This window comes from Rhinopithecus roxellana, chromosome 8 (assembly GCF_007565055.1).
Source record: "Rhinopithecus roxellana isolate Shanxi Qingling chromosome 8, ASM756505v1, whole genome shotgun sequence".
NCBI classification, from domain to species: domain Eukaryota; kingdom Metazoa; phylum Chordata; class Mammalia; order Primates; family Cercopithecidae; genus Rhinopithecus; species Rhinopithecus roxellana.
In genome coordinates, this window is record NC_044556.1 from 16,215,918 (window position 1) to 16,228,689 (window position 12,772).

The 12,772-nt window shown below is 45.8% G+C and overlaps 1 protein-coding gene across 1 annotated transcript in view; it reads left to right on the plus strand.

The window, feature by feature from the left end:
• NWD1 (NACHT and WD repeat domain containing 1) overlaps window positions 1–11,194 on the plus strand; it is a 34,629-nt gene extending 23,435 nt beyond the window's left edge. The window contains exons 7-9 of the mRNA XM_030935011.1: window positions 2,305–2,855; window positions 5,979–6,084; window positions 8,231–11,194. Of these exons, the coding sequence (XP_030790871.1) occupies window positions 2,305–2,855; window positions 5,979–6,084; window positions 8,231–8,532 (959 nt within the window). The 3' untranslated portion in view covers window positions 8,533–11,194. The remainder of the gene's footprint in view (window positions 1–2,304; window positions 2,856–5,978; window positions 6,085–8,230) is intronic.
• Window positions 11,195–12,772: the final 1,578 nt, after the last annotated feature.

The following is a 12,772-nucleotide window of genomic DNA, read 5'->3' on the forward strand; positions in this document are numbered from 1 at the left end:
TCAAGTGATCCTCCTGCGTCGGCCTCCCAAAGTGCTGGGATTACAGGCATGAGCCACTGTGCCCATCCAAATTTTGTGTGTTTTGTAGAGATAGAGTCTCTCTATGTTGCCCAGGGTGGTCTTGACCTCCTGGGTTCAAGCGATCTGCCTGCCTCAGCCTTCCAAAGTGCTGGGATTAGAGGTGGGCACCACCACACCTGGTTAACTTTTTAATGTTTTTGCAGAGGTGAGGGTCTCACTCTTTTGCCCAGACTGGTCTTGAACTCCTGGTCTCAAGCCATCCTCTCACTTTAGCCTCCTGAATAGATGGGATTACAGGCATGAGCCACTGCACCTGGCATCTCTCCATTTCCTTGGGTCCTGGTTCACCCTGCAACTAGCAAACAAGCACCTCGAGAATTATAACCTCACTTGACTTGCTCCCTGCCATCCCCCAGAGCTTTGCCTAGCAGGCTGTTACTGTAAAAAGGTTTGCCAAGTTAATGACTGAATGAAGTTGAGAATAAGCTTGAAAATCAGGATTCTTTTCTCCTATTATTTCATCATTAACAAGGAGTTTCTTTTTTCTTTTTCTTTTTCTTTTCTTTCTTTCTTTTTTCTTTTTTTGAGAGGCAGTGTCCATCTGTTGCCCAGGCTGGAGTGCAGTGGCATGATCTTGACTCACTGCAACCTCCACCTCCTGGGTTCAAGCAATTCTCCTGCCTCAGCCTTCCTTCCAAGTAGCTGGGATTACAGGTGCCTGTCACCACGCCTGGTTAATTTTTGTATTTTGGTAGAGACAGAGTTTCGCCATGTTGGTCAGACTGGTCTCAAACTCCTGACCTCAGGTGATCCATCTACCTTGGCCTCCCAAAGTGCTTGGATTAAGGCGCAAGTCACTGTGCCCCGCCATTAACAAGGAGATTCTATACCTCTATCCTCCCAGCAGGACTGTGCCAAGTACTGTTCATGAGAAACTCAGAAATCCCTCACTGGCCAATTATCGAAGACCCAAAGGTGCCCCCACCTTCATTTTACTTCTGGGAATTGCCCACTGATGAAAGAAGCCTCTCATCTGGAAATGGCAGGGGGATGTGACCACTTCCCCTGAAATGGCCCCAGTCAATGACTGCCTGATATGGGAGTATAAAAGTCTGACCCCCTTGCTTCAAGATGGGACAATTCATGATGGCTCATGCCTGTAATCCCAGTACTTTGGGAAGCCGAGGTGGGAGGATCAGTTGAGCCCTGGAGTTCAAAAATAGCCTGGGCAACATGGTGAAATCCCGTTTCTACAAAAATTATCTGGGCATGGTGGCCCGAGCTTGTAGTGTTAGTTACTTGGGGGGTTGAGGTGGGAAAGTCACTTGAGCCTGGGAGGTTGAGGCTGCAGTGAGCCATGATTGCGCCATTGCACTCCAGCCTGGGCAACAGAGTGAGACTCCGTCTCTTAATAAATAAATACATAAATAGGCTGGGCGTGATGGCTCACGCTTGGAATTCCAGCACTTTGGGAGGCTGAGGCGGATGGATCACTTGAGGTCAGGAGTTCAAAACCAGCCTGGCCAATATGGCAAAACCCCATCTCTATTAAAAATACAAAAAAATTAGCTGGGCGTAGTGACGTGCACCTCTAGTCCCAGCTACCTGGAAGGCTGAGGTGGGAGAATTGCTGGAATCTGGGAGGCAGAGGTTACAGTGAGCCGAGATTGCGCCACTGCACTCCAACCTGGAGGACAAAGCCAGATTTCATCTTAAAAAAAAAAAAAAAATTAGTAGGGCACAGTGGCGGGCGTCCGTAGTCCCAGCTACTCAGGAGGCTAAGGCAGGGAAATCGCTTGAACCTAGGAGTTGGAGGCTGCAGTGAGCTTCGATCTTGCCACTGCACTCCAGCCTGGCAGACAGAGCAATACTGTCTCAAAGAAAAAAGAAAAAAATATATGAACACCAGGCAGGGTGTGGTGGTTCCCGCCTCTAATCCCAGCACTTTGGAAGGCCAAGGTGGTAGGATCACCTGAGGTTGGGAGTTCGAGACCAGTGTGGTCAACATGGAGAAATCCCATCTCTACTAAAAATACAAAATTAGCTGGGCGTGGTGGCACACACCTGTAATCCCAGCTACTCGGGAGGCTGAGGCAGGAGGATTGCTTGAATCCGGAAGGCACAGGTTACAGTGACCTGAGATAGTGCTATTGCACTACGGCCTGGGCAACAGAGTGAGATTCCATCTCAAAACAAAACACAACAAAACAAAAAACACCAGGGAAGCAGGGCTGCTGTGATTCACTCTCAGTGTGAGTCATTCTCATTTTTCTTCCCTGGCAGGCGAGGAACAAGATTCCCTGGACACCTCCAGTGAGGTCAAATGTCTGGAGGTTGCTGAGCAGCGCAAGCTCCTATTCACAGGTCTGGTGTCAGGGGTCGTCCTTGTGTTCCCCCTGAATTCCAGGCAGGACGTGATATGCATTCCTCCTCCCGAGGCCCGGAAAGCAATCCACTGCATGTCCCTGAGCAAGTGCGAGGACCGCCTGGCCATCGCCTATGACAACATGGTCCTGGTGCTGGACATCGCCCCCGGGGACCCCTGCCCGGTCATCAATGGGCCAAGGTACACCTTTTATACCCAGCTGCCCGAGACCATCTCCAGCGTGGCCATTCTGATGGACTACCGCGTGGTCTACAGCATGACCAATGGGGACCTCTTTCTTTACGAGTGTGCAAATTCCAAAGCATTTCCCCTGGAGGCCCACAGGAGCCGAGTTGCCTGTGTGGAGGTCAGCCACAAGGAGCAGTTGGTGGTCAGCGGGTCTGAGGATGCCCTGCTGCGTCTCTGGGACCTGCAGGCATGCAAGTGGAAATTCGAGATGAGCTACACGGTGCGTGGACTGCCTCCCCATGTTCATGCTCAACCCAGGCTTTGAAAAACCGATAGATGGCCATCCTTTACTAAGCACACACCATGGGCCATCGACCAGGGTGGGACTAGGGTGAAGAAAGTGAGGCACTTGGTCAGGCGCAGTGGCTCACGCCTGTAATCCCAGCAATTTCAGAGGCTGAAACGGGTGGATCACCTGTGATCAGGAGTTCGAGACCAGCCTGACCAACATGGTGAAACCCCGTCTCTACTAAAAATACAAAAATTAGCCAGGCGTGGTGTTGCATGCTTGTAATCCCAGCTACTCGGAACTTGGGAGGCAGAGGTTGCGGTGAGCCAAGATCACGCTACTGCACTCCAGCCTGACTACAGACACTCTGTCTCAGAAAAAAAAAAAAAAAAAAGAAAGAAAGAAAGAAAAGAAAAGTGAGGCATTTGTCTCAGGAGCAAAGTCTTTTTTTGTTTTCGTTATTGATTTTTAAAGAGACAGGGACTCCACTGTCACTAGGCTGTAGTGCAGTGGCACGATCATAGCTCATTGCAGCCTCAACTTCCTGGGTTCAAGTGATCCTCCTGCCTCAGCTTCCCAAAGCACTGGGATTTCAGGCATGACCCACTGGACCGACTGCAAAGTTCAAAGGAGTACCAAAAAGCTCAGCAATGGTAGGCCAGGTGCAGTGGCTCACTCAGTACTTTGGGAGGCCCAGGCAGAAGGATCACTTGAGGCCAGGAGCTGGAGACCAGCCTGGGGAACATAGGGATACCTTATCTCTACAATAAAATGCAAAAATTAGCTGGGCACGGTGGTGCGCACCTGTGATCCAGATACTTGGAGGGCAGAGGCGGAAGGATTGCTTGAGCCCGGATGCCACTGCTCTCTAGCCTGGGCAATAGAGCAAGGCCTGTCTCAAGAAAACAAAAAACAAAAACTCAGCAATGAAGACAATTTTTTTTTTTTTTTTTTTTTTTTTGGGATGGAGTCTTGCTTTGTCACCCAGGCTAGAATGCAATGGCACAATCTCAGCTCACTGCAGCCTCCTGGGTTCAAGCGACTCTCTTGCCTCAGCCTCCCAAGTAGCTGGGATTACAGGTAAGCACTACCATGCTGGGCTAATTTTTGTGTTTTTCGTAGAGAAAGGGTTTTGCCATGTTGTGCAGGCTGAACTCCTGGCCTCAAGTGACCCGCCTCGGCCTCCCAAAGTGCTGGGATTACAGGTTTGAGCCACTGCACCTGGCCGAGAAGTCATATTTTAATGCAATATTTTAAAAAATCTTAAATGAATACCAAAATTCCATGAAGAACAAAATCTCAACATTATAGGTAAAAACTGGATCAAATCCTACGCTGGTTTAGTGCTGCTTCACTCTCTTCACCCTAATCCTGGCTCTGTACTATTTCTTTTTTTTTGAGACAGAGTCTCGCTCTGTCGCCCAGACTGGAGTGCAGTGGTGCAATCTCGGCTCACTGCAAGCTCCGCCTCCTGGGTTCAAGTCATTCTCCTGCCTCAGCCTCCCAAGTAGCTGGGACTACAGGCGCCCACCACCACACCTGGCTAATTTTTTTGTATTTTTTTGGTAGAAATGGAGTTTCACTGTGTTAGCCAGGATAGTCTCGATCTCCTGACCTTGTGATCCGCCCACCTTGGCCTGTAATCCCAGCGCTTTGGGAGGCTGAGGTGGGTGGATCACCTGAGGTCAGAGGTTCGAGACCAGCCTAGCCAACATGGTGAAACCCTGTCTCTACTAAAAATACAAAAATTAGCCCTGCATGGTGGCAAGTACCTGTAATCCCAGCTACCTGGGAGGCCAAGGCAGGAGAATCACTGGAACCTGGAAGGTGGAGGCTGCAGTGAGCCAAGATCACGCCACTGCACTCCAGCCTGGGTGACAGAGTGAGACTCCATCTAAAAAAAAAAAAAAAAAAAAAAAAAGAAGGCCTTGTAAGTCTAGATTGGGTGCAGCGACTCGCACCTGTAATCCCAGCACTTTGGGAGGCCAAGGCAGGAGGATTGCTTGAGCTAAGGATTTCAAGACCAGCCTCAGCAACATAGCAAGATCCCATCTCTAGAAAAAAAAATTAGCCAGGTGTGGAGGTGTGTGCCTGTAGTCCCCCAGCTACTCACAAAGCTGAGGTGGGAGGATCGATTAAGCCCTGGAGTTCGAGGCTGTAGTGAGCTATGATCTCACCACTGCACTCCAGCCTGGATGACAATGCAAGATTCTGTCTCTCAAACAAAACTAATAAACAAAAATGAAGAAGTTAACATGTGAACAGTACTATTAATTAAACTGTCGACCTATGGGAATCTTTTTATTTTTACTTTTATTTATTTTCGTTTTTTTGAGGCAGGGTCTTACTCTGTCACCCAGGCTGTAGTACAGTGGTGCGATCATAGTTCACTGCAGCTTCCACCTCCTGGGTTCAGGTGATTCTTCCACCTCAGCCTCCTACGTAACTGGGACTACAGGCATGTGCCACTGCACCTGGCTAATTTTTAAATTTTTTGTACAGGCAGGGTTTCACCCACCCACCTTGGCTTCCCAAAGTGCTAGGATTACATGTGTGAGCTATCACGTCCAGCCTTTATTGGAATCTTACCAGCTTTTCAATTCCTTCCTTTTTTCCATTCTAGAATCCAATCCAGGATTCTATGTGGCATTAGCACATAGCTTTTAATTAAATAAATCATAGCTAACATCTGTATAAGCAAAGTAATTTAAGAAATTGAATCCTCATCAAAAAAAGAAATTGAATCCTATGGCCAGGCACGGTGGTTCATGCCTGTAATCCCAGCAGTTTGGGAGGCCGAGGCAGGTGGATCACTTGAGATCAAGAGTTTGAGACCAGCCTGACCAACAGGGTGAAACCTCATCTCTCATAAAAATACAAAAATTAGCCAGGCGTGGTGGCACATGCCTGTAATCCCAGTTACTTGGGAGGCTGAGGCAAGAGAATCTCTCGAACCTGGGAGGCAGAGGTTGCAGTGAGCCGAGATCACACCACTGCACTCAAGCCTGGGCAATAAGAGTGAAACTCCATCTCAAAAACAAGCAAGCAAACAAACACACATGCACAAAGAAAAATCCCAAGGAAAAGAGAGATCATCTTGTCTGTTTTCAACAGAGTTCTTACTGCAGAGGGGTCCAATGTGCTTGCTTCTCCAAGAATGACAAGTATGTGTACGTGGGCTTAAAAGATCGCTCTATACTTGTTTGGAGTGTGCTGGACGGTGAGTCATTTTGCTTTTAGGGCAAGCTTGAGCTTTGATCTGGAGAGAAAAGGCTCTGACCTGGGTCCTGGGTATTAGAGGGCCCTGCTCTGGCCACCTCTAGCTACATCCCTTAGCTTTTAGGAAGGTGTCTGCAGGCAAAGGGCCCACAATCCCTCTTCTAGACCCATGCTCTGGAGTTCGAGAACTCCCTACATAGCCTTGAGTTTGTGTTAGGGCTTGCGCAGGCTTCCTGCATACAGCCATCCTTCCGAGGATAGACTGTGCCCCTGCTGTGTTCACTTCTGGGCTCAGGAGTAGCCATGGGGTGGTATGGATGGAGTTTGGGTGTCTGAGCTGGTTGTGAGATGGAGCTGGGAAGAATGAGAACAGAAGAAGGTCAAGTCACTAGTAGCAGGGGGCTGGTTACATCACTACATTCCAGCATAGAACCCTGAGGAACCCAAGAATTCTCAATCTGTTCCAAGCCTTCCATGTGTTTGTGAAGGTTCCTTCATCAATATAAGAGGACACAGCATATTCTATTTAATAGTTTATTCCCTAGAATTGCAATGTTTATATATTGTGTCTTCTAGGATGTGGGTCTTATTTCATTCTTTGCCCCCAGGCCTTATAGATGTTAGAAGCAGCCTGTTTTTGATTTTCGTTTTGTGTTTTTCAGATGGAGTCTCACTTTGTCATCCAGGCTGGAGTGCAGTAGTGCAATCTCAGTTCACTGTAGTCTCTGTCTCCCAGGTTCAAGCAATTCTCCTGCCTCAGCCTCCCGAGTAGCTGGGATTACAGGCGCCCACCACCACACCCAGCTAATTTTTGTATTTTGAGTAGACAGGGTTTTACCATGTTGGCCAGGCTGGTCTTGAACTCCTGACCTCAGGTGATCCACCCACTTCAGCCTCCCAAAGTGCTGGGATTAGAGGTGTGAGCCACCACACCTGGCCAGAAGCAGCCTGTTTTAACACCAACCACTTTGAAAACACCATGTCTCTTGGTCTGTTCAGTATTATGCTAAGGTCTTAGCAAGAGTTAACATTGGCTGGGTGCAGTGGCTCAAGACTGCAATCCCAGCACTTTGGGAGGCCAATGTAGGAGGATTGCTTGAGACCAGGAGTTCAAGACTTGTCTGGACAACATAGCAAGACTGTCTCTATAAAATAAAAAATAAAAAATAAAAATTATCCAGGCATGGTGGTACATGCTTGTAGTCCCAGCTACTCAGGAGGATAAAGTGATCATAGGAGGTCGAGGCATTGGAGATTGAGGTTGCAGTGAGCCATGATAGCACCACTGCACTCCAGCCTGGGCAACAGAGTGAGACCCTGTCAAAAAAAAAATGAGTTAACATTTATTGTATACTGGGTACTGTCCTTAAGTCATTTAACTCTCTCAACACTCACTCCCATTTACAGCGCAAACACTGAGGCTCTGAGAGGCTGGCAGACTTGCCCAAGGTCACACGGAGTAACTAGTAGGCTTAGGTTTGAAGCTGATCTGCCTGATTTCAGTGCGCCTTTGTCACTTTCTTACACTGTCTCCTATAGAAAAGGCACACATTGTGTATTACCTCTTTGAACCCTTATGACACTGATAGAAGATAAGTATCATTGCTATCCTTGTTTGACAATGAAGAAACTGAGGATCAGAGATTAGGAGACTTGCCCAAGGTCACAAAACAAGTAAGTGGCTGAATAAATATCAGGTGGAGCCTAATAACATTGTAGTTGAATACACTGTAATCTGATACATAGCAAACTATAACACTATAATACATTGTAGTATAATATGCTGTAGCAAAGATATATATATAACTGGTATAAAGTTAGAGATGGCTCAGAAGCTGAAGGTTGAGGATTGTGGCTTTAAAAGTTCATCCTGGGCCAGTTCACAACCTCTCTTGCTTCTCCTCCAACAATAATATTTACTGAGCTCACTCTGGGCCAAAAACCTACACTAAACACATGACCTGCATGGTGACTTTCAATCTTAAAAATCGCCCTGGGTAGGTGTAGGTTCCGTTATCATTCCCATTGTGCAGATAAAGGAAGAGGGACTCTTTGGCATAGTAAATGTCATGCCAAAGTTAGTAGAGGGCATAGAGGACCTCTACACTCCATTTTTCTCATGTGTGTCCTTCTCTTCACCCTTACAGGCACCCTGCTGACAGTCCAGTTTGTCCATGCTGTAGTAAACAGAATCATCCCAACCACTAGTGGCTTCATTGCCCCCACCAGGCATGGTTATCTGATCCGAGAGCGTTTCCAGTGCCTTTCAGCAAGAGCCTCGCAGCAGGACCCTCTCAGGAACTTCAAGAAGGCAGTGTGGATGGTCAAATCCAGGCAGAGAGAGGAACTAGTGGCAGCTGCGGGAGCTCCCCGGGACTTGGAGTCAGAGAGTGCCCAGGGAAATGAAACAAAATCAAACAAATGCTCACAAGTCTGCCTGATAGTGTAAAAAAAAAAAAAAAAAAAAAAAACAAACAAAAAAAAACCTGGTGGGGGTATGGGGCTCCAATGAGTTAGCCCCATTTAATCTGGTTAAAGCAAAAAGAATATGTTTGCTGGTGTATATCTGGACCCATTGCTTCAGATTATGTGACCCAGACCTTGCCTCTTCTCATCTTTCCATTCTTCTTTTCTCTTTTTCATTTTCATTCTCAGACTTGCCACCCCCAGGTGAGCAACATGGTAGCCAATATGCTGCTGTCTCCAATTTCAATAGAAAAAAGAGCTTCTCTTTCCCAACAGTCCTAGCCTCAACTCTATTGGTCCCAATTGGCCCATATGCCTAGCCCTAAACCAATTGTTATATTTGGGAGAATGCAGAGCTCGAATTGACTGGACTGACCCAATGTCTACCACTGGAACTGAGAATAGAAGAGATTATTCCTGAGATGCAAATTCGGGTTCTGGTACCAGATGAAGGGGGAATAGATGAATGTGAGATATAGCAAACCACTGATGTGGACCACAGAACTTCACAGTTTATAAAGCTTTAGATGCTGTCATCTGATCCTCATCACAACCCACTCTTTAGGGAGGGCAGGGGTTTCTGCATCTATTTTACAAATGAGGAAGCTGAGCCTTGCAGCAGTAGTTATGATTTGATTCAGGTCACAATTCAAGGTGCAAGAGCTCTGAGAGCGAGCCTTCTGTCCCATTCCTGTTAGACCTCACTCCAATTTCAGTCTCTAGAGCACAACCATCTCTTCCACAGGCACCACACTCAAATGCTCACAGGAGCTAGTGACTAATCTAGACACTTCCATGCAGCTGGGTGAGCAGCAGGGAGAGATGGAGACTGGACATGTGGAAGGCAGAGATTGTGTCTAGGGTGGGTATGAGCTGCCTGACTCTAGCCCAGAATCGCCATGGCCAAACCAGCCCACTGCTGTCAGTGCTTCCAGTTGTAATAAGCAAAGCCAGAAATCCAGACTTTTATGCAAAAATATTCTGACTTTTAAAGTTGACGATTGGTTCCATTTGTATCTATAGCGCATTTGGCATGTGCGTCTTTGGTGATGAGCTGACTTCAGAACTCAAGCTGGCAGTAAAACAATCAACATGTTATAGTTTGTCCTTCTCTATTCCCTGGCTCCCAAACTTTTGGGATAAAGATGTGGGTTTTTAATCTTAAAAACTGGAGGCTCTTGGAAGGAGAAAGAGCTGCTGCTATCTCCCTGATTTGCTTTTGAACCATCTGCCTTGTGCAAGTTCAACAGTTAAACTGTTTTCATTCCACTTAAGTGGATCCTTCTTCTTTGCCCACAGCCTTCTAAAAGCCCTTCTCAGTCTTCTCAGGCTTTTAAACTTTAATGCTAGGAGAGTCTAAATCTTCAGGGTGGACATTGCTTCTCCCCTCCGTGGAATTCCCAACAGTCTCAATAAAAGCAACCTTAGAAACAGAGGCTTTTGAGCTGAACAAGACCCTACTGCTATCTCATTCATTCATCTTCCAAACCAGGTTTCCAAGGCAGGTTTTGGCAGTTCTGCAAATGTTAGCATCAAATTTCATTTAAAAATATTTTAAACAGTAATTTTAAGATGTATGCTTGGATATATTGGGCAGCAGCTTTTCAGGTGTTAAAGATTACTAAGGTTGGTGCAAAAAGTAATTGTGGCTTTTGCCATTAAAAATATTAAAAATAAGGGCAAAAACCAGCCGGGCACAAGTGGCTCACGCCTGTGGTCCCAGCACTTTGGAAGGCCGAGGCAGGCAGATCACCTGAGGTCAGGAGTTTGAGACCAGCCTGGACAGCATGGTGAAACCCCATCTCTACTAAAAATACAAAAATTAGCCAGGCGTGGTGGCGGGGGCCTGTAATCTCTGTTACTCAGGAGGCTGAGGCAGGAGAATTGCTTGAACCAGGAGGTGGAGGGTGCGGTGAGCCAAGATCGTGCCACACTGCACTCCAGCCTGGGTGACAGAGCAAGACTCCCTCTCATAATAATAATGATGATAATAATAATAATAATCATGGCAAAAGCCTCGGTGACTCATGCCTGTAATCCCAGCACTTTGGGAGACTGAGGTGGGTGGATCACTTGAGGCCAGGTGTTCAAGAGCAGCCTGGTCAGCATGGTGAAACCCTGTCTCTACTAAAAATACAAAAATTAGCCTGGTGTGGTGGCATACACCTGTAATTCCAGCTACTTGGGAGGCTGAGGCAGGAGAATGGCTTGAACCTGGGAGGCGGAGGTTGCAGTGAGCCGAGATCACACCACTGTACTCCAGCATGAGTGACAGAGTGAGACTGTGTCTCCAAAAAAAAAAAAAAAAGTAATGGCAAAAACCACAATTAATTTTGCACCAACCTAATAATTTAGGATTCTTCCGCCATTTTCATTTAACTGAAGAGCCCACTTAAATTGTGAAGGGAGCCCCTGAAAAAATTAGCTACTCTTTGCCACTGCTTTTCTGTGAATCAAGGGCTTACCCAGTGCAGAAATAAAGTGGATGTTGAGACCAACTAAGATTTCATCTACAAATTCTTATTTTAAATGTCTGCGTCCATCTCAACAGCCTCAGTGAGAATTAATTCTTTTGTAGGTAAATCCTAATTTAAACATTGGAAATAACTTTTTACTAATAAAATGCTGCACCAAATTATTGCTTATATTGGGGGTTTTTTGCAGTGTTTATTCATTTCAGAAAGAGTTTGGTTGCTAAGAAAGTTTGACAGTTGGCTGGTCAATGCTTGTAATCCCAGCACTTTGAGGGGCCAAGGCGGGAGGATCACTTGAGCCCAGGAGTTTGAGACCCCATCTCTCCAAAAAAAAAAAAAAAAAGGAAAAAGTTTTTTTCATTAGCTAGGCATTCTGGTGCACACCTGCAGTCCTAGCTACTCGGGAGGCTAAGGTGGGAGGATCACTTGAGCCCAGGAGCTCAAGGCTGTGGAGAGCTATGATTGCACCACTTTACTTTAGCCTGGGCAAGAGAGTGAGACCCTGTCTCAAAAAAAAAAAAAAAAAAAAAAATAGGGATGCCAAAAAGCTCAGCAATCACAACGAATAATATTTTCTCTTATTTTATTATTTTATTTTCTTTTGGAAGACAAATAAATTTTTTTTTTTTTTTTTTTTTTTTTTTTGAGACAAGGTCTTGCTTTGTTGCCCAGACTAGAGTGCAGTGGTGTGATCTTGGCTCACTGCAACCTCTGACTCCTGGGTTCAAGCAGTTCTCCTGACTCAGCCTCCTGAGTAGCTGGGACTACAGGCCACCATGTCCAGCTAATTTTTGTATTTTTTGTAGAGATGAGGTTTTGCCGTGTTGGCCAGGCTGGTCCTGAACTCCTGACCTCAAGTGATCTGCTCCCCGCTTGGCCTCCCGAAGTGCTGGGATTATAGGCATGAGCCAACGTGCCTATTATCATATTTTTAAAAATCAAAATGAATTTAAAAATGAATGATGAACAAAACATCAACATTTTATATAAAGTTGGGATCTGACTGTGCATTTAAAGGAACTGACCTCACCCTCATCCTGGCCCTGGGGACAGCAAGATACCTCACCCCTACATACACGAGACAAGTGTCTCAGGAAGGTCATATTCCTATATAAGCACACACACCTATGAGAATTACTAATTGTTAGTTAATATCTTTTTTATTTTTCAGACAGAGTCTCTCTCTGTCACCCAGGCTGGAGTGAAGTGGTATAATCATAGGTCACTGCAGCCTTGAAATTATGAGCTCAAGTGATCCTCCTACCTCAGCCTCCCAAGTAGCTGAAACTACAGGCATGCACCACCACACCTGACTAATTTTTAAATTTGTTGTAGAGAGGGGGTCTCACTATGTTGCGCAGGCTGGTCTGCAACTCCTGGGCTCAAGCTATCCCTGCAGTGTGCTGGGATTACATGGCGCCTGGCCATCAGAAATATTTCTAATCTGGCCCTTTACCAAAATATATTTATATTTACCAAATATATACCTATATATGTATGTATATACACATATGTATATACACACACATATACATATGTATATATACACATATACACATATATACATGTGTATATAAACACATACACACATACATATGTGTATACATATATGTATGTGTATGTACATGTATGTATACACACATGTACATATATGTATATGTGTATATATACATATGTGTATGTGTGTATATATACATATGTATTTATATGTACATATATATGCCTTCCCTTGGTCTTAAAGCTTGATTA